Here is a 19,719-nt window from a genome sequence, read left to right on the forward strand (position 1 = left end):
ATCCCGTACTTGCATTTATGAAGGGAGAAGCTTTATTTTTTTATGCTTATTTATTTTTGAGAGAGAGAGTGTGGGCATGAGTGGAGGAGGGCCAGAGAAAGGGGTAGACACAGAATCCAAAGGAGGCTCCAGGCTCTGAAGTATCAATCAGCACAGAGCCCGATGTGGGGCCCAAACTCACCAACCGTGAGATCATGACCTGAGACAAAGTTGGACATAATCGACTAAGCCACCCAAGTGCCCCCCCCCATTTTTTTTTTTTTTTTTTAATTTTAGAAAGCACAAATGGGATAGGGGCAGAGAGAGGGAGGGAGAATCTTAAGCAGATTGCACACTCAGTGAGGAGCCCAAGATGGGACTCGATCCCAAGATCCTGGGATCATGAGCCCAAATCAAGAGTTGGACATTCAAAAGACTGAGCCACCCAGGTGCCCCTGAAGGAAGAACGTTTAGTGCTGCTAATATATTTGACTCAGTTTTTACTTAAGGAATTTCATTCTCTTTGGCTTTGTTCATAATCTATTCTTGCTTCAAGATACCATCAGCATTTTTCTGCGTATACAGGCCTATTATCTGGTTAAGATCTTGACGTAGCTAGGCCAGTCTTTGCCCATCTTTGGTAATTCCCTAAACACAGTTTTTAGAACTGAGGCCCTTTCTTTTTAGAACTGAGGCCCTTCCTAGTAGGCTCTTCACATAGTGCCAAAGCATTGTTCAGTAAAAACCATTCTGAACTTGCGGCATAACATTTCAGTTGAGGAAAGGCTGTGATTATCTGTCTCGATCCAAGGAATTAGACTATATAGATTCTTAACTATTTTGGGGGGAGAGTGGATAATAGAGCATATTGAGAACTTTTAAAATATTGGGACCTCTCAGAAAAAATGCACAGGTTTTTACAATTTCAGAAGGTTCACAGAGTTTCTAGAGCTCATCTATTGAGCCTTGGCTTAGAAAACAAAAACAAGTCCCTGGCTGGCTCAGTCAATAGAGCATGTGACTCTTGATCTCAGAGTTGTAAGTTCAAGCCCCATGTTGGATACAGAGATAACTAAAAAAAAAAAAAAAATCAACTTAAAAAACAAAAACAAATTGATTCTAGACAGTGGATAAACTGTATATCTTTCAAGCAATTTTCCATAAATCTCATTTCTTGATTTATATTAAACAGCATTAAGTTCATAGTTATACCTGGAATACAGATAGTCTGTATTCTAGAACTGTGTGCTTTATTTCTTTATTTTATTCTATTCTATTCTATTCTATTCTATTCTATTCTATTCTATTCTATTCTATTTTCGAGAGCATGCAAGCAGGGGAGGAGCAGAGAGAGGGAGAGAGAAGTCCATGGAGGTTCTGTGCTGTTAGCACAGACCCTGACACAGGGCTTGATCCCATAAACTATGAGATCATGACCTGAGCTAAAATCAAGAGTTGGACACTTAACTGACTGAGCCACTAGGCGCCTCTTGTGTGCTTTATTTCTCAGATCTTTCTTTGGAGATTGGCCCAAACCTGGAGGTCTTAGAAGCAAGATTGGTTTAAAAAAAAAAAAAAAAAAAAGATAGGCTAACAAGAGCTCCCAAGTAAAGGGACCATAATTTGGGTAAAGGTGAATGTTGAGGGACTGAAGGAGTTCCAGGCCAAGACAGAGGTCAGTGAGGAAGGTTGAGCTCAAAGCAAAGGACAGAAACTCACAGAATACAAGACTAGCAATAAGAAACATAGAATTATTGATGGAACAGGTTCAAAAAAATTTTTTAATTAAAAAAATTTGAATTGGTAAAATTCATATAGTATCACCAACTTAACCATTTTTAAGTGTACAGTTCAGTGACATTAAATCCATTCACACTGTTGGGCAACCATTACCACCATTCATCTGATTCTTTTCATCTTATTAAACTGCAACTCTCTACCCATTAAGCACTAACTCCCCATTCCTCCAATCCCTTGCCCTTGGTAATCACCATTCTTTTTGTCTCTATGAATTTGACGACTACTGGTGTCTCATATAAGTGGAATCATATAGTGTGTATTTTTCTGTGACTGACATATTTCACTTAGCATAATGTTCTAAAGGTTCATCTACACTGTAGCATGTGTCATAACCTCCTTTTTAAGACTGAATAATATTACATTGTATAGTATATATACCACTTTTTTTATCCTTTCATGTGTTGATGGACATTTGGGTTGCTTCTCCTTGGCTATTATAAATAATGCTGTCATGAACATAAGCACATGAGGTACAAATACCTCTCCAAGTTCCTGATTTTGATTTTTTTGGGGGGTATATACCTAGAACTGGAATTGCTGGAGACTATGGTAATTCTATTTTCAATTTTTTGAGGGCTCACCATATTGTTTTCTATAACAACCTCACTATTTTACATTCCCACCAACAGTGTGCAAGAGTTCTAATTTCGCCAGATCTTTGCCAGTATTTACTAATTTTTTAATAGCAGCCATCCTATTAGATGCAACGGAGCAGGTTTGGGACAAAAGGCTTAGAAAGATACCCTGAGACTGTAGTACATTTTAAGAATTTTTAAGGCACCAGTATATGGGGAGGGTGGTGTTAAGAGCACAGAGCAGACTCAGATACTAATAACCACCTAAGCTGGGGGTTAAGTTGATAACCTCTTCATGAAAATTAAGAGACTTCCAGGTACATAACAAAGTATATAAAAATTAATAGTTTTCTTAATAGCAATTGCCAATTAGAGAATATAATGGAAGAGAGATTTCCTTCATATTAGCAACAAAATCTTAAAATATCTAAGACTAAGCAAAAAAAGAAATGCACAAAACCTATATGAAGAAAGCTTTAAGACTTTATGGACAAAAAGGGCGATGAGGAGTATGAGGGTGGGAAGAGTGGTCAGGTGATCAATATAGGCCTTACAGAAAAGGCAAAATTGAGCAAAAACTTGAAATGGACAAGGGGCCATCTGGAGAAGAGTGTTGCAATCAGAAGGAATAATGACAACAAAGACTGTTTAAAAAAGTCTTTATGGACAAAAAGACAAAAGACTGATGGACAAAAAGATGGCCTGAATAAATGGCAAAACATAGGCATGTTCCCGGATGAAATACAGAGGCTCTCATTTTCACTCAGAGTAAAAGCTAAGTTCTTTAATACAAACAACAGCAAAACCAAGGCTCTTAAATGCAGAGAATAAACTGGTGGTTTCTATAGGGGAGGTGGATGGGGTGATGGATGAAACAGATAAAGGGGATCAAAGTACACTTAGTAATGTATTAGATGAACACTGAGTAATGTAATAGAATTGTTGAATCATACTGTACATCTGAAACTAATATAACACTGTCAGTTTTACTTCCGTTAAAAAAAGAAAAGTTGTGGTCCTCACAATGTCCTTTTAGACAGTGCATAATTTGCCCCCTACCTTCCCTGATCTCCTCTCCTATGACTCTGCTCCTCACTTTCCTGCTCTAGCTACTCTGATTTTCCTGCTGTTTTTTAAACAGTCTTTGTTGTCATTATTCCTTCTGATTGCAACACTCTTCTCCAGATGGCCCCTTGTCCATTTCAAGTTTTTGCTCAATTTTGCCTTTTCTGTAAGGCCTATATTGATCACCTGACCACTCTTCCCACCCTCATACTCCTCATCGCCCTTATCTTTTTTTTTTTAATATTTTTTTAAAATGTTTTATTTATTGCTAGGAGAGAGAGAGAGAGCGTGAGCAGGGGAGGGTCAGAGAGAGAGGGAGTCACAGACTGAAACAGGCTCCAGGCTCTGAGCTGGCAGTCAGCACAGAGCCCAACGCGGGGCTCGAACCCACAAACCGCGAGATCATGACCTAAGCGAAAGTCGGACGCTTAACTGAGTAAGCCACCCAGGCACCCCAACTTATCTTTTTTTTTTTTAATGTTTATTTATCTTAGAGAAAGAGAGAGAGAGAGCATGAGTGGGGAAGAGAGAGGGAGACACAGAATCCAAAGCAGGCTGCAGGCTCTGAGATATCAGCACAGAGCCTGATGTGGGGCTCAAACTCATGAACTGCAAGATCATGACCTGAGATGAAATCAGACACTTAGCTGACTGAGCCACCCAGGAGCCCCTATGTTTTCTTAATTTTAAAAAATTTTTTAGAGGGAGGAAGAGAGGGACAGCAGGAGAGAGAGAATCCCAACACAGAGCCGAACACAGGGCTCAATCCCACAATCCTGGGATCATGACCTGGGCTGAAATCATGAGTTGGACACTCAACTGGCTGAGCCACCCAGGTGCCCCTTCATCTCCCTTATCTTGCTTGCAATTGTTTTTCCCTTTTATCCACAGCATTTATTACCCTCCAGCATAATTTATAACTATTCATTATTTTATTGTTTATTGTCTGCCTTTACTTGCAAAATGTAAACCTCACAAGGACAGGATTCTTTGTTTATTTACCCATGTATGTCAAGTGCCACAACAGTGGCACAAAGAAGGTGCTTAGGTGCTTGATATATATGTATAGAATGAATGGTGGAGATTTTTCATATTGAAAACATATCCATTCTCCAGATTAATCTACAAATTCCAGTAACCAAATCTAAAAGTCCCATTAGACAGGGCACCTGAATCTATTTCAGCTCAGGTCATGATCTTATAGTTCATGAGATCTAGTCCCTTGTTGAGCTCTGCACTGACAGCGCGGAGCCTACTTGGGATTTTCCACCCCCCTCCCATCCCTCCCCCATTCACACACACTCACTTGTACTCTTTCTCAAATAAACAAACTAAAAAAAATCATAAGTCTCATTATGTTAACTTACTTTTTAAAGTACTTATTGGCATTCTGCAATATACTTCACTCCAGGTCCTTTCATGTGTTGTTACTAAGCCCTGCCTGGAAAATTCTGTCTTCCATATTCATTAAGCTAACTTATACTTAGGCTTTAAGACTCAGCTCAGGATCTAAGCCAACAAACTTTACCTGGCCCTCACAATCTGGTTTAGATACTCCTCTTTTGCGCTTCCATGACACCCTGTCCTTACATGTATCATACTATCCACCACACTATAGAGCAATTATGTATTCATATGTCTCCCTTTCTAGACAATGAATTTCTTCAAGGCAGTGGTAGGGATATTGTCTGATTCTTCTCTACATTCCCTAGCTCTTAGTATAATACTTGATTATTTGTTAAATGACTTTAAGAGCCCTCTTTTATAACTTTACTCACTTCACTAAACTTCATCAAGTTTCTACAGTCTCCTTTCATCTCTTCTTATCTGTTCTTCCTTCTTGATCCTTGAACATTTATCCTTAGCCACTTTTTTCCCCACTTTGAACTTGTTACACTTTTCTGTTTTCTCAGTGCTGTATGACCAACAAACTACTGTGTGTGTGTGTGCACACGTGTCCATTAATGAATGAGATTGTAACGTATCACTAAGTTTGTGAAATACCGTTATAATATATAATTCCTCCCATAGAATGCAATGGTTGAATAAAATAAATAGTTTAAATAAAATGTAATTGAAAAGGTAGGTAACCTCTGGATCTTAAATGAAAATTACTACATAAATGAAAGCAAGTAGACCAAAAAAAATCTTGGAGATGCCAATCCTAAGCATTTGGTTAGGCTTACCCACTACCTATTGAGTACTGCACGCCACACAGAGCATCCAATTTAGATTTATGCTTCAGTGAAATCCCCCTATAGTAATTTTCAAGGTGTTATGTGCTTTCATGGTTGTTCATGAAAGTTACACAAATATTAAATCTGAGAATTCCAGGTTTACAACACTAATTGTATATGCTAGGATTGGTGGTGTATTAAAACAACATAAGTTATGTGGCATCTGGGTGGCTCAGTCAGTTAAGCATCCGACTTCAGCTCAGGTCATGATTTCGCGGTCCATGGGTTTGAGCCCCACATCGGGTTCTGTGCTGACATCTCAGAGCCTGGAGTCTTCTTCAGATTCTGTGTCTCCCTCTCTCTCTGCCCCTCCCTCCCTCACGTTCCATCTCTCTCTCAAAAATGAATAAACATTAAAAAATAACAAAAACCATTAGTTACAGGTTTTTGACCTCAGAAAGTGCACAGGTGTTTCCCTTTATTCAGAGGACTCCTGAAATTCCACTTCCTAGGAAACTGGAAGAGGTAGTAAATGAATCCTCTTGTTACAGATGCATTTTTAATTATTTATATATTTTTAATTATTGAATAATGACTGTGAATGCATTAGATTCATAGATTAATCTGGGGGATACTTTATATTTTTGCAATATTGAGTCTCCCTATCCAGGAACATGTTATTTCTCTTATTAATTCAGGTCGTCTTCTGTGGCCCTTAGTAAAATTTTGAATCTTTTCATATAGGTCCATACATTTATTGTTAGGCATATTCCTAAATATTTTAAATTTTGTGACTATTTAAGTGGTATTTTTTTTCATTTTTTTCTAACTGGTTATTATAAGTATCTAGAAAGGCTATTTCATTGTAAATTTATTTTGTAAATAGGCACCTTACTGAAATCTTGTTATTTCTAATAACTTCTAGACTCAGGGAATAGTCCTAAGTTTGGAATAGGCGGTGGAAATTTTCTTGCCCAACCTTCTCATGTACAGATAAAACTCAGAGCAGTTCAAACAGGCTCGAATTGAACTCTTAAATCTCCTGGATCTCTAGTCATTTAGTTTGACAAAATATGGTAAATAAGTGAGGGAGCAAGTCTGAGACAACAGACTGTTAGGATTAGACCTCTCAAATATGCATCTTGATGTGGTCATCACCAATCCAATCTTTATAAAATCAGAAATACAATATACAGCTTGTCCTAGGAGTGACCAGGTCTCAGGTCACTCTTTTCTTTCTGGGAAGAATAATTTATCAACATGAAAGCTAAGTTAGAAGCTTAACATGGGAAGTCCAGAGCATTGCCTTTTAGTGGCCAGCTCTACCCAGGAGACCAAACTAGAGATCCCAGAGTTATAGCAAAAAACCTGGAGGTTTCATATGGTATTTACATAAAGATACGGTACTCTGATAAACTTTTCCATTCTAATGATATTTCTTTCCTAATAATACTGGTAGGCATTATAATCAGAAAAACCTTTCCCCCAGCAATGGCTGAAACAGTGATAATGTTTCAGTATTTTTTGTTCTAAAACCTGTCATTCCTTCACTCTCTCCTGACCAACATGTTAGTTTTAAAGAGTAGAGCTTCTCTTAGATTAGCTCTATTTTAGCTTCATGGCTTCCTTTCTAGAAAGGAACCCCAAGCCCCATGCTGAAATGTATTTAGGCTGTACTTTAATCTTATCATATATTTATAATTCATCTCTTAAGCAGATTACTTAAGGAGCATTTCTGTAGATGGGTTAAACATTTATTAATGTTGATTGTTGTTCATTTCCTTTCAGGGGCATGGGTGGGTATGTTTAAAATCTGGTTCCCAAATTCTACATATGCCTTTTTGGGGTCCTATAGTCTCCTTATCAAGCATAACACAACTTCTTGAAGCCAACTATACAGCTGACCACCAAGCATGACTCAGAAGTCTGTCCATCAATAGTTACTGAAATTCAGGGATTGTCAGGATTCTGTTAGATTGGAATTGCTGAGGAGGCCTATAAAAATGAATAATTGGGGGCGCCTGGGTGGCTTAGTCGGTTAAGCGTCCGACTTTCGCTTAGGTCATGATCTTGCGGATCGTGGGTTCGAGCCCCGCGTCAGGCTCTGTGCTGACTGCCAGCTCAGAGCCTGGAGCCTGTTTCAGTCTGTGACTCCGTCTCTCTCTGACCCTCCCCTGCTCACGCTGTCTCTCTCTCTCTCTCCTAAAAATAAATAAAACATTAAAAAAAAAAAAAGAATAATTGTGTCCACCTGCTCCAGCTTTTGTCAGAACTGCAATGAGCAGAGCTATATTACTCTTGCTTTAGACAGCATTTGTTTGGGTGGGCCCAATTGACCAGGATAGCATGTGATTTGGAATTGTTGGGCAAGAATGAAAATATGTAGAGTGAATGTCAGTAACGTTATTGTAAACCTTTGAGAGAGAAATTGGAGAATTGAAATCTCTAAAATGGTGTGTGGTTGGGTAAGTTTGAATGGAGTGCATTTAAGCAGCAAAACTAAGATGTCCTAGATCTATGCTGAGAAACTAGTAGAGTGCTCATAATTCATTTTATTGGCTGCTGCTCATGCAGTAAGTAAATGAATCGGCCAGATATTAGGACTCAGGAGCCTGGAGCACAGCATCTACCGTAGTTACCACAATTACCATATGATGGAAGGTGAGGATGGTACTATATAAAGTAGCACGCTCAAGGACAGGGTGTTTGTTCATCTCAGTACTTACCAGCTGGGAAGAAGATAAAGATAGAACTTACACAGGCTTTACTTTTGGCTCTTGCTTGCCTCCAGGGCTTACAAGAATCAGGAGGAATTTAATAAATAAAGGAATTTATAAATAGAGCTGTCTCCAAATGTAGAGGTCGCCTTGAGAAACAGCAATTTCTTCCCCCAGGAAGTATTTCAGCGAGGTGACCAGGGTTGCTAAACACAGAGGATGACTGCTCTGACTGGAAGGATGGATTAGATCTCTCCCAGTGCCTTTCCAAGTGTGAAATTCTCAAATTTTCAGGATCAGAGTGACTCTGAGAGGCTGTCCACAATCCAGGGTGGCTCCCAGCACAGACATTCCTCGTGGGAGTGGAAGGCAGTTCTGAACATGATTATTTTAACTTGAGTGTAGTTTAATTTAGTTCACCCTGGTCCTTCTGTGACTCTCCTTACACCCAGTAAAACCCTTTGTGATATGAGAAAGCCACTTGACAACTCCAGCTGGCATTGTGATCCAGAGATGTTCCCAGTTTAGTCTCAAAGCCAGCATTTCTTGGGGACAAGGAGCCTAATTAATACTGGAGTGACTTAAACCCCCACAGCTTGTTGACCTGGTAGCATTAGAAATGTTCTGCCTTCTGCTATGAAGTAGAGTAGTAGAGCACAGATCACCAGCAGGGAACTGACATGTGGGGCCCAGAAAATCCATCACACACCAAAAAATTGAGTATTTGGATTATGTGAATCACAGATACTTCCCATTTCATGACTGCCACATTTGTGTCTGATGAAGTAGGGCAGCTAAGGTAATTAAGCTAAGCAATTGTGTCTTTGGATTGATTTTAACTGAGAGATGCATATATCCCAGAGCTGATTTTAAACATTACAAGAGAAAATGTTTGTAATTCTTTATAGGAATTATCTTGAAGTTATCAGTAGGAGACATCTTATAACTTGTATTTTTCAAAAAGGGTTTTCTTGGGCTAATAGTCTTCATAAATTTACCTATTGCTTGTCTTCATTCTTTTTTTCTTTTTTCGAAGTTCATCCAATCCCCTGCTTAGAAGCCTGGCTGCATGCAAGGGCTGTAGAGAACACAGAAATTAATTAGACATGGTCACACTAGCCAGTCTGATAGAGGAGATAAAATCCAAAAATAATTATAACAGAAGGAAGCACAAGTGATTAACTTTAGGAGAATAATACCAGTGATGTGGGAGTTGGGAGAGGGGGGAGATTATTTCTAGATCTGGGAAAGCGAGAAACTACATTGAACTCATGGAATTTGAGCTTGCCTGTGTTAAAATAGCTTTTGAATGAATTTGACTGATAGAGAGAAAGGGCATTACCGCTGGAAGGAATAGTGTGAGCAGTAGCATAGATGCAGAAAAGTCTGGGCCATATTTAGGGAACTGTACATAGGCCAGTTTGAATAAGGGTAAATGGAAAAGAAAGATGAAAGAATAGTTGGGGTTCACATGGGAGCATATTGAATGTATGGCTGATATTTGGACTTTAATACATAGGGAGCCGCTGAAGGTTTTGAGCTATCAGTAAGAAGACATGATCAGTGTTTTGCTTTAGGGCAGCAGTGGATAATATATAATATATAATTTATAAAATCAGTAGCAAATAGCAAGATATTGAATCTAGAAGGAAAGTAAAAAAAAAAAAAATCTGAGCTATTAGTGGGATTAAAAAGGAAGTAATAGCAGGGTACCTGGGTGGCTCAATTGGTTAAGTGTCTGACTCTTGATTTTGACTCAGATCATACAGGAGATTAAAGTCTGAGCCTGCTTAAGATGCTGTCTCCCCCCTCTCTCCCCCTCCCCTGCTTGCACTTCCTTTCTCTCTAATTAAAAAAAAAAGGAAGAAAGTAATAGCTTCAAAAGATCCTCAGATGAAATATATAGGACCTGACAGATAATCAGAGGAGGAAATGAAGGTAATTTTTAGATTCATGAACAAGTTATAGTAATGCAGAAGAGCAGATATGTTTAAAATCAGAGAAGGTGATTAATAAGTAGAGAATATCTCTTAATGTCTATTATTTAGTTCATGATGCTTTTCTCTCAGATTTTACCTTTGTTTAAATAATACCAATTATACATTTTTTTTTTTTAACGTTTTGTTTATTTCTAGGAGAGAGAGAGAGACAGCGTGAGCAGGGGAGGGTCAGAGAGAGAGGGAGACACAGACTCTGAAACAGGCTCCAGGCTCTGGGCTGGCAGTCAGCACAGAGCCCGACGCGGGGCTCGAACCCACGAACCGCGAGATCATGACCTAAGTGAAAGTCAGACGCTTAACCGACTAAGCCACCCAGGCGCCCCCCAATTATACATTTTTAAATGTAGCCTTTTTAATGCTGTGAAAATTATTAAGCAATCTGCATAGTAATATAAATTTATATACCAATATTAAATATATTCCCTTTATTATCTAAAGAGTATTTAAAAATAAGAGGTGAGAAATAGCATTTTGGAACATGATTATCTTGAGAAGCTATGAGCACCTAAGAGAAAATGTTCCGCAGTATGAGTTTGCAACTAGAGATAGTTTTAGGAGCCAGGGCTAAAGATGCAATGAGAGGATTTGTTATAATTCACGGAAAGCATACATAGAAACAGGAATAAGAATGGTGCATTGGGAGAACAGCCCGTATTATGTGAGAGGCATTGTAGAAAATGCTTGATCTACTTTATATAATCCTTGGAACCAAGGGGAAGCAATCATCTTAACATGAGAGATGAAAGACTAAAATTCAGAGTAATTATCTCATTACCAGAAGATTACACATTTGATAAATGTTGGCTCCAGGGTTTAAATTAAGGTCGGCCTAACTCTGTCATATCACACTGCAAAGCAATCAAAGAGGAAGGTAGGGGAAGAAAAAACAGCTCAATGAATTGTTAGACCAAGGAAAGAAAAGACCAAGTATCTTAATGAAATATATAGTAACCATGGGAATAGAAAAGACTGAGGTAGGGGCATGTGGGATGTTTAGTCACTTGAGCTTCTGATTCTTGATTTCTTTTTTTTTTTTTTAATATTTTTATTTATTTCTAGGAGAGAGAGAGACAGCGTCAGCAGGGGAGGGTCAGAGAGAGAGAGGGAGACACAGACTCTGAAACAGGCTCCAGGCTCTGAGCTGGCAGTCAGCACAGAGCCCGATGCGGGGCTCGAACCCACAAACCGCGAGATCATGACCTAAGCGAAAGTCGGACGCTTAACCGACTAAGCCACCCAGGCGCCCCTGATTCTTGATTTCACCTTAGGTAGTGTTACATGAAGGTTAATTTCTTAGTGTATAATTATTTTATTATGGTATATAAGATTTTAACATAAGAGTAAGGTGGGTGAAGGGCATATGGAAATTCTCTATAGTATTTTTGCAACTGTTCTGTGAGTTTAAAATGATCTCAAAATGAAATTTTTTTAATGTGATGACCAAAATTGGCCTACTCTTTCAATAAGGGTTATTAAAAAATTACTCTCCTGAGTAAGATAGGAAGAGTATTGCCTGTGATTGCTGCATTCACTTTAATTTTTTAGTTCTTTTGTGATTATGTGTTGAATAGATATAAAGTTTATAACAGATGTGTAAGTTGTAAAGAGTAACAATAACATGAACACAAATGTAGCTTGAAGCTCTCAGTATGCCTTTTCCATCCTCCCAACCCTCTCCCTAACCTTTATCCTGAATTTTGTATTTTGTATTCTCTTGCTTCTCTTTATAAGTTTAGCCTGAAAACATATGTCCCTAATGATACAGTTTTGCATGATTTTTAACTTTATGTAAGTGGAATAATATGTATTCTCTTGCAATTTTCTCCCTAAATATTATATTCCTGAGAGTTTATCCTGTTAATGTATATAACTGTAGTTCCTTCATTTTCATTGCTATGTAGCTTTTTCTATTATAGGAACATAACAGCACCCCAATGTTTATAGCAGCATTATCTTCAATAGCCAAATTATGGAAATAGCTCAGTATCCATTGACTGATAAATAAATAAAGAAGATGTGGAATATATATACAAGGAAGATTACTCAGCCATAACAGAATAAAATATTGCTATTTGCAACAACATGGATGGAGCTAGAGAATATTTTGCTAAGCGAAATAAGTCCTTTAAAGACTCGTGTGGAATTTAAGAAACAAAACAAATGAGCAAAGGGGAAAAAAGAGGGAGAGAAGCAAACCAAGAAACAGACTCTTTTTATAATTATCATTTTATTTTTTTTCTTTCATAGTTTATTGTCAAGTTGGTTTCCATATAATACCCAGTGCTCATCCCAACAAGTGCCCTCCTCCATGCCCATCACCCCCATCATTCCCTCTCCTCCACCCCCATCAGCCTTCAGTTTGTTCTCAGTATTCAAAAGTCTCTCATGGTTTGCCTTCCTCCCTCTTTTTCCCCTTCTCCTCCCCCATGGTCCCCTGTTAAGTTTCTCCTGATTTACTTATAAGTGAAAACATATGGTATCTGTCTTTCTCTGCCTGACTTATTTCGCTCAGCATAACACCCTCAAGTTCCATCCATGTTGCTACAAATGGCCACATTTCATTCTTTCTCATTGCCATGTAGTATTCCATTGTATAGATAAACCACATCTTTTTGATCCATTCGTCAGTTGATGGCCACTTAGGCTTTTTCCATGTTTTGGCTGTTGTTGAGAGTGCTGCTATGAACATTGGGGTCCATGTGCCCCTGTGCATCAGCACTCCTGTATCCTTTGGGTAAATTCCTAGCAGTGCTATTGCTGGGTCCTAGGGGAGTTCTATTGTTAATTTTTTGAGGAACCTCCACACTGTTTTCCAGAGGGGCTGCACCAGTTTACATTCCCTCCAACAGTATGGGAGGGTGCCTGTTTCTCCATATCCTTGCCAGCATCTATAGTCTCCTGATTTGTTCATTTTAGCCACTCTTACCAGCGTGAGGTAGTTTTGATTTGTATTTCCCTGATCATTAGGGATGCTGAAACAATGGACTTGAATGACACATTGGACCAGATGGATTTGACAGATATATTTAGAACTCTACATCCTGAGGCTAGGGAATTCACTTTCTTCTCAAGTGCGCATGACACATTCTCCAAGATAGATCACATACTGGGACATAAAGCAGCCCTCAGTAAATATAAAAGAATTTAGATCATACCATGCATACTTTCAGATCACAATGCTATGAAACTTGAAATCAATCACAGGAAAAAGTCTGGAAAACCTCCAAAAACATGGAGGTTAAAGAACACCCTACTAAAGAACGAATGGGCCAATCAGGCAATTAGAGAATAAATTAAAAAATATACGGAAACAAGTGAAAATGAAAATACAACAATCCAAATTCTTTGGGATGCGGCAAAGGCAGTCCTAAGAGGAAAGTACATTGCACTCCAGGCCTATTTCAAGAATTTAGAATAAGCGCAAACACAAAATCTAAAAGACTCTTAACTATAAAAGAACAAACTGATGATTACCAGAGGGCAAGAGGAGTGGTGGGATGGGTAAAATAGGTGATGGAGATTTAAGAGTGCACTCATAATGAGTACTGGGTGATGTATGGAAGTGTTGAATCACTATGTTGTATACCTGAAACTAATAGTGTATCTTAACTAATTGGAGTTTAAATAAAAACTTAAAAAATAAAAGGAACATAACACAGGTTACTTCTCTATTCTACCATTAATAGCTATTTGGTTGGTTTCCAATTTTGCTGTTATGAGGAGTGCTACCATACATATCTTTGTATCTGATATATTATGAGAGTTTCCCTAGGGTATATACATAAAATGGTCTAGCTGATAAATCCTCATCAACTCTAAGATAAAGCCAAATTACTTTCCAAAGCGGTTGTCCAATTTTTAATACTGTCAACAGTATGTAAGAGTTCCAGTGGTTCTACTTTCTCCCTAGCACAATATTATTAGACCGAAACTTTTTTTTTTACCAGTTTAGTGAACATGTATATAGAAATTCTAAGCATTGCCATTTATTGATTAACTACTTTGAATCAAGCATTGTGGCAGACATTTTCATACATTATTTAATCCTCTTATAGCTCTTCTCAGTCTGGTGGTAGAAGCTAGTGTTGTACTTAGTTTGCAATAACATAATTACGCCTCTCTCTCTCTCTCTCTCTCTGACAAATTTATTCTTTAGTGGGTCTTTCTTATATGTCCCTAATTAATTTCCTGTTTCTTTTTTAAAAATCTCATTTTAGAAGAAATTTGAGGGAAGGCTTTCTGGTTTCTAAGTGGTTAATAATATGCCCCAAGTCGCATTGTCATTAATTAGTAGCAGAGTGAAATTACACCTGGTTCTGTAGCTCCTAATCTTTTTTCTTTTCTTTTTCTCTCTCTTGCTTCCCCTTTCTCCTTGACATTCCATTTCTTCCTCCCTTCCCTCACATTCTTCTGCTCCTCCTCTGAGCTTTGTATTTTTTCCCCCCTCTAACAGCTTAAAGGTACTTTCCAATTGGCTGCTATGTAATGTGATGTGCATGCAGAGAACGTCACCAGATTGGGTGAGTTCCTGATTCTAGCTTAACAGTTATTACTCGGGCCTCTGGCTGGCCGTTAAGTGCCTTGTAACCATTTCGCATTCCTAGCTATGTTCCTTGTGTGGATTTGGCCAGACTACCCTCTAAAAGCTGTTGGTGGTCCTGCAGGAGTTGGAGAAAAGCCAGGATTTCAGGACATCCCATTCTTGCCTCATCTTTCTTGGCAGCAGTAGAAACTCAAGCCTACTTTGGAGGTGTACACAACTAAGAGTAGGACTGGGTGACTAGAGAATGGTGATATTAGAACTGGTAACATTAGTTAGGAGAACACGGCTTCTTTTGACAGAAGAAACAGGCATTAGGTTGGGATACAAACCTTGTAGCACAAAGTAATTGTTTAACCTGCAGAATATTTAATTTTCTTTTTATTTAATTTGGAAACTTTTATAGGAAGCATGTACTCTCCAATTTGTCACAGTACTCAGTATTTCATTTCCTGTTGTTTTACATCTAACTACCTGCTGTTAACTTCTTGGCTCCCAAAGTTATTTGATGCAATCCTGCCTATCTTATTGAAATATGAATTTTATCCTTAATGAAGTCACTTGGGCCTCACAGAGAGCAGAACTGGAAGATATGTTCTTACTCCAAATCATAGTTGTCCAGCTAGTTATGCTTTTTCCTGAGAAAAAGCTGAGAATATCCTTTTACTTAGGCTATACATTTCCCTCAAGATATGACTCTTCTCCCCCACCCCCCATCTAATCTTGTTTGGGATGATTAAGATGAAAATAACTGTAAAGTTTTCTAGTCTTAGCTTATCCACACTTGGTGACTTGGAAGACCTGAAAGAAATTAATTAAAATAAATATATTTTATTGGCCTTTTCTGGGTTGAGGATAGAGAGAAAGAAGGGAAAGAAAGAAGGGTTCTTCTGTGTAGCAAACTTCATGAGAGATTTGATAAAGTATAATTTTCAAAAGGTTAAAAAATATGACTCTCATATAAATACAATGAACAGGTGTCAAATATTTTATTTAACTTATTAATGAGGTAATCAGTAAGATGTTAAGATCAGTTTAAATGAAAGTGTAGGAGCTAAGTATTTATAGGCAGTTGAATAAAGGAAGATTAAGATTTCTGAATTATACATGAAACTAATTAAAGTCCTAAAGTGCACATGTCATAACCTTTGGCATTATCTTTTTCACTAGACATAAACTATTTGTATCTCTATGGGGTAAAAATCTGTAGAAAACTAACCAAAGACATAAACCCAGAACTTCACTAAGAGATCACCCAGTAGTTCTTTTGCCTGTCTCCAATGATCTGTTTCAAATAATTTTTCTGATAAAGTGTAGTCATCAGCTCAGACTTGGTGACAGAAGTGGATTCTGTTTGCCAAGCTTTGAAAATATAAGTTTATGATGAGAATATATGAAATGAATTCTAAAATTTAGCATATGTGTCTTAGAGTCAGATTATTTTAGATTTCTGAGAACAAGTTCCAAGTTTCTTAAGCACATGTTTAAGTGAAATGGTATTGGCATGAGAAATTCTTATTTTATTCTGAATCTTTTTATTTCCTTTACAGAAATTCCATGGAATTATAATTGGTACTACTCTGCAATGTCTCTATCTGAAAGGCAAGGTGGAGGTAGGTGAACTCAGTAAATATTTACTCAGTAAATAAGTAAGTCTGTATGTCATTATTACTGTTTCTAAAAAGTAAGTGGATATGCATGCGCGCACAGGTACATATGACAGATAAACAGACTGGCCAACCTATCAATCAAACCACCAATCAATCAAACCTCCAATCTACCAAACAACTGAACAAAAAAGAAAATATAATTTGCAGAAGAAATACTTTGTACTTACAAGTGTAATCTCCACTGTTTTGTTATCTGAGAACTCTAATTTGAGTAGTTATAACCTCTTATCTTTTGTACTTTTGTTTCTATTTTTATTTTGTACTTTTATTTGGAGGTTTGCCAGAAAAGCTTGTGTTCCTTTTCCTCTCCCCATCCTTCACAACTGCCTCCTGCTAAAAAGAAGTAGTCCATGTGAAAAGAGGTTGCTGAAACAGATAAGGTCATCCTTTGCAGCCTCTTTATGGATAGAGTAAATAGGTCTGGTTGTGGTGTTAGAGAGTATTTCCATACCACTTCCGTGCTCTCCTTTGGTGAGTCTAAGTACGAAAAGGAGCTGCGGTAATCACACCCAAGACTGACATGAAGAAAAAAAAATTTTTTCTGACATAAAATTTTCAAAAAGGAAGCCAGAATGTAATTCTATATTTAGAATTGCCTGACATGAAAAAAAATTTTTTTCTGACATAAAATGTTGAAAAAGCAAGCCAGAATGTAGTTCTATATTTAGGCTTCCTTTTGAGGAATGAAGAAGGTGCAGAGAATGAAATTAGGTCACTGATTTCAGGCCACCATAAACCTTTACTTTCTGTCATCATGCAGTTGTTTGAATTCTGGAGGGAACTTACTTCAAGGACACAAGCCCTAGTTCCAGAAAGAAGAGTTCTGTCCCAAGGGCACAAGCTTTAATTCCAGGAAGAGGAAGTCAGGAAACTCCCAGCTGAGGGAAAAACCTATGAGCCCTTTACTACTCTCAGAACTAGTAAGGGAAAGAAGGCTGAGGAACACAAGTTAACTGACCAGTTTCTCCTACATCTTCTAATGAACAGAAAATATAGATAGCAGAATACTTTAGGGAGTAGTAAATTCAAGGCAAATGAGGAATGTGACAATCATCTAAAGACTGATTTATTTATTCAACAAATACTCATTGATCATCAAATGAATGCCAGCCACTTGGCTACATGCTGGCAATACAGTAGCAACAAAACTAGACAGAATCCCTGCTCTCATGGAGATTTTGATTTAGTGAAGGACAGCCCTGAATTAAGTCATAGCACATTAACTAATAGCACAGAAAAATATCAAATTATAGCTACAGTAAGTGCTATGAAGATCATATGGGAGACATAGTGGTGCAGAGCATGGATTCCAAAGCCATACTATTTAGGTTTGAATCCTAGCTCTGCCACTTACTCTGTTATCTTGAGAAAATCTCTTAATTTCTCTGTGCTACAGCTTCTTATCTATGAAATCAGGCTATATATAGTTGTGCTACCTTGTAAGTATGTTATAAGGATTAAGTTAAGTAGTGTTCATAAAGAATTTTAGGACAGTATCTGGCATATGGTGAACACTAGGCAAATGTTTACGTAAAAAATACAAGAACTTTGATGCTTCTGTTGTTCAGGAAGATAATTTGGAACCTGAACATTTATAAATATGGGTTATTTCAAAAGTTCAAAGTTTTACCAGTGACAAATAATCGAAACCAGTTTCCCTGGCCTAAATCTTTTGAAGTAAACTGGGCCTGCCTACTACAGTAGAGTTACTGCTTGTTCTGTTTTGAGTAGTGAGCAATTAATACTGGTCCATTTGGGATGTTGTCCTTTTAGCTTGAGTTAACAAAATAATGCTGGCAAAACCAGAATTTGGCCTTTTCTGACTTTTTTTATATACTTTATTGTCAAGTTGGCTAACATACAGTGTGTAAAGTATGCTCTTGGTTTTGGGGGTAGGTTCTCGTGGTTCATCGTTTAACATACAACACCCAGTGCTCATCCCAACCAGTGCCCTCCTCAGTGCCCATCACCCATTTTCCCCTCTCCCTCACCCCCCATCAACCCTCAGATTGTTCTCTGTTAAAGATTGATGGGGGGTGAGAGAGAGAGAGGAAATGGGTGATGGGCACTGAGGAGGGCACTGATTGGGATGAGCACTGGGTGCTGTATGGAAACCAACTTGACAATAAACTATTAAAAAAAAAAAGAGTCTCTTATGGTTAGCCTCCCTTCCTCTTTGTAACTATTTTGGCTTCTGCCCTTTTCTAGGCTATCAGCCTGTTCTGATTTGAAAACTTAAAGTGCCTAGAGTGGATATTGACTGGTTCTAGCATCTTGCTTATCTATCTTTTCCTTTCTATTTTTTTTTTTTTTCACTGCTTTCTTAGTTCAGGCTCTCATCATTTTGAAGTGTTGACTATTATAGCAATCTTTTAAGTCACTTTAGGTATGCAATCTGTTCCTCTGTAAATCCATCATATTAATTTTCTGAAATTCCAGTTTTATTATTTTTTTCCCTTCTCAAAATTTTTCTGGGATTCCTTGTCAGCTAGGTTCATTAGTCTAACATTAAAGCCCTGATTTTGCAATCTTTTCTTCTGCTTCCTTCAGACTCTTCTTACCTCTGTACTATCATACAACCTGTCTAGTTTCAGTGCCAAACTTTTCTTGAGGTTCTTCTTCCTGCCTCAATACCCGTCTCCTATATTTACGTTGAGCTTATATTCATCTTTTAAGGTTAGTACAAGTTTTTCTCCATGAAGCTTCTTCCAACAGTTCCAGGCACCAGCCTCCCCTGCCCCAATCTTCCACATTATCTTTCCTTCTTGAATTCTTACAGTGCTTGTTTTCTGCAGTTTTTCAAAATAATAGCTTTATTGAGATATAACTTACATGCCATCAGACTACCCTTTTAAAGCATTCGATTTAGTGACTTTTTAAATTTTTTTAATTTATTTTTGAGAAATAATTTGAAAAATTTTGAGCAGGGAAGAAGCAGAGGCTGAGGGAGGCAGAGAGTCCTAAGCAGGCTCCAGGCTGCAATGTCAGCACAAAGCCCGACGTGGGGCTCAAGCTTACAAACTATGAGATCATGACCTGAGCAGAATTCAGATGCTCAATGGACTGAGCCACCCAGGCACCCCCAGTTTAGTGATTCTTTAAATATATTAATAGAATTGTGAAAAAAAATTATGCCATAATTTAATTTTAGAACATTTTCATGTCAAAAAGACACCCCATACCCATTAGCAATCAC

At 37.9% G+C, this 19,719-nt stretch overlaps 1 protein-coding gene across 1 annotated transcript in view; it reads left to right on the forward strand.

Annotated features, from left to right (window-relative positions):
* The first annotated feature begins 16,392 nt into the window (after positions 1 to 16,392).
* The window catches only part of LOC120221275 (phospholipid-transporting ATPase FetA-like), a 75,781-nt gene continuing 72,454 nt past the window's right edge, over positions 16,393 to 19,719 (forward strand). Inside the window, exon 1 of the mRNA XM_039218563.1 lies at positions 16,393 to 16,466. Within this exon, the coding sequence (XP_039074494.1) occupies positions 16,439 to 16,466 (28 nt within the window). The 5' untranslated portion in view covers positions 16,393 to 16,438. The remainder of the gene's footprint in view (positions 16,467 to 19,719) is intronic.

This window comes from Hyaena hyaena, unplaced genomic scaffold (genome assembly GCF_003009895.1).
Source record: "Hyaena hyaena isolate Hyena2069 unplaced genomic scaffold, ASM300989v1 scaffold_769, whole genome shotgun sequence".
In the NCBI taxonomy this organism is placed as follows: Eukaryota; Metazoa; Chordata; class Mammalia; order Carnivora; family Hyaenidae; genus Hyaena; species Hyaena hyaena.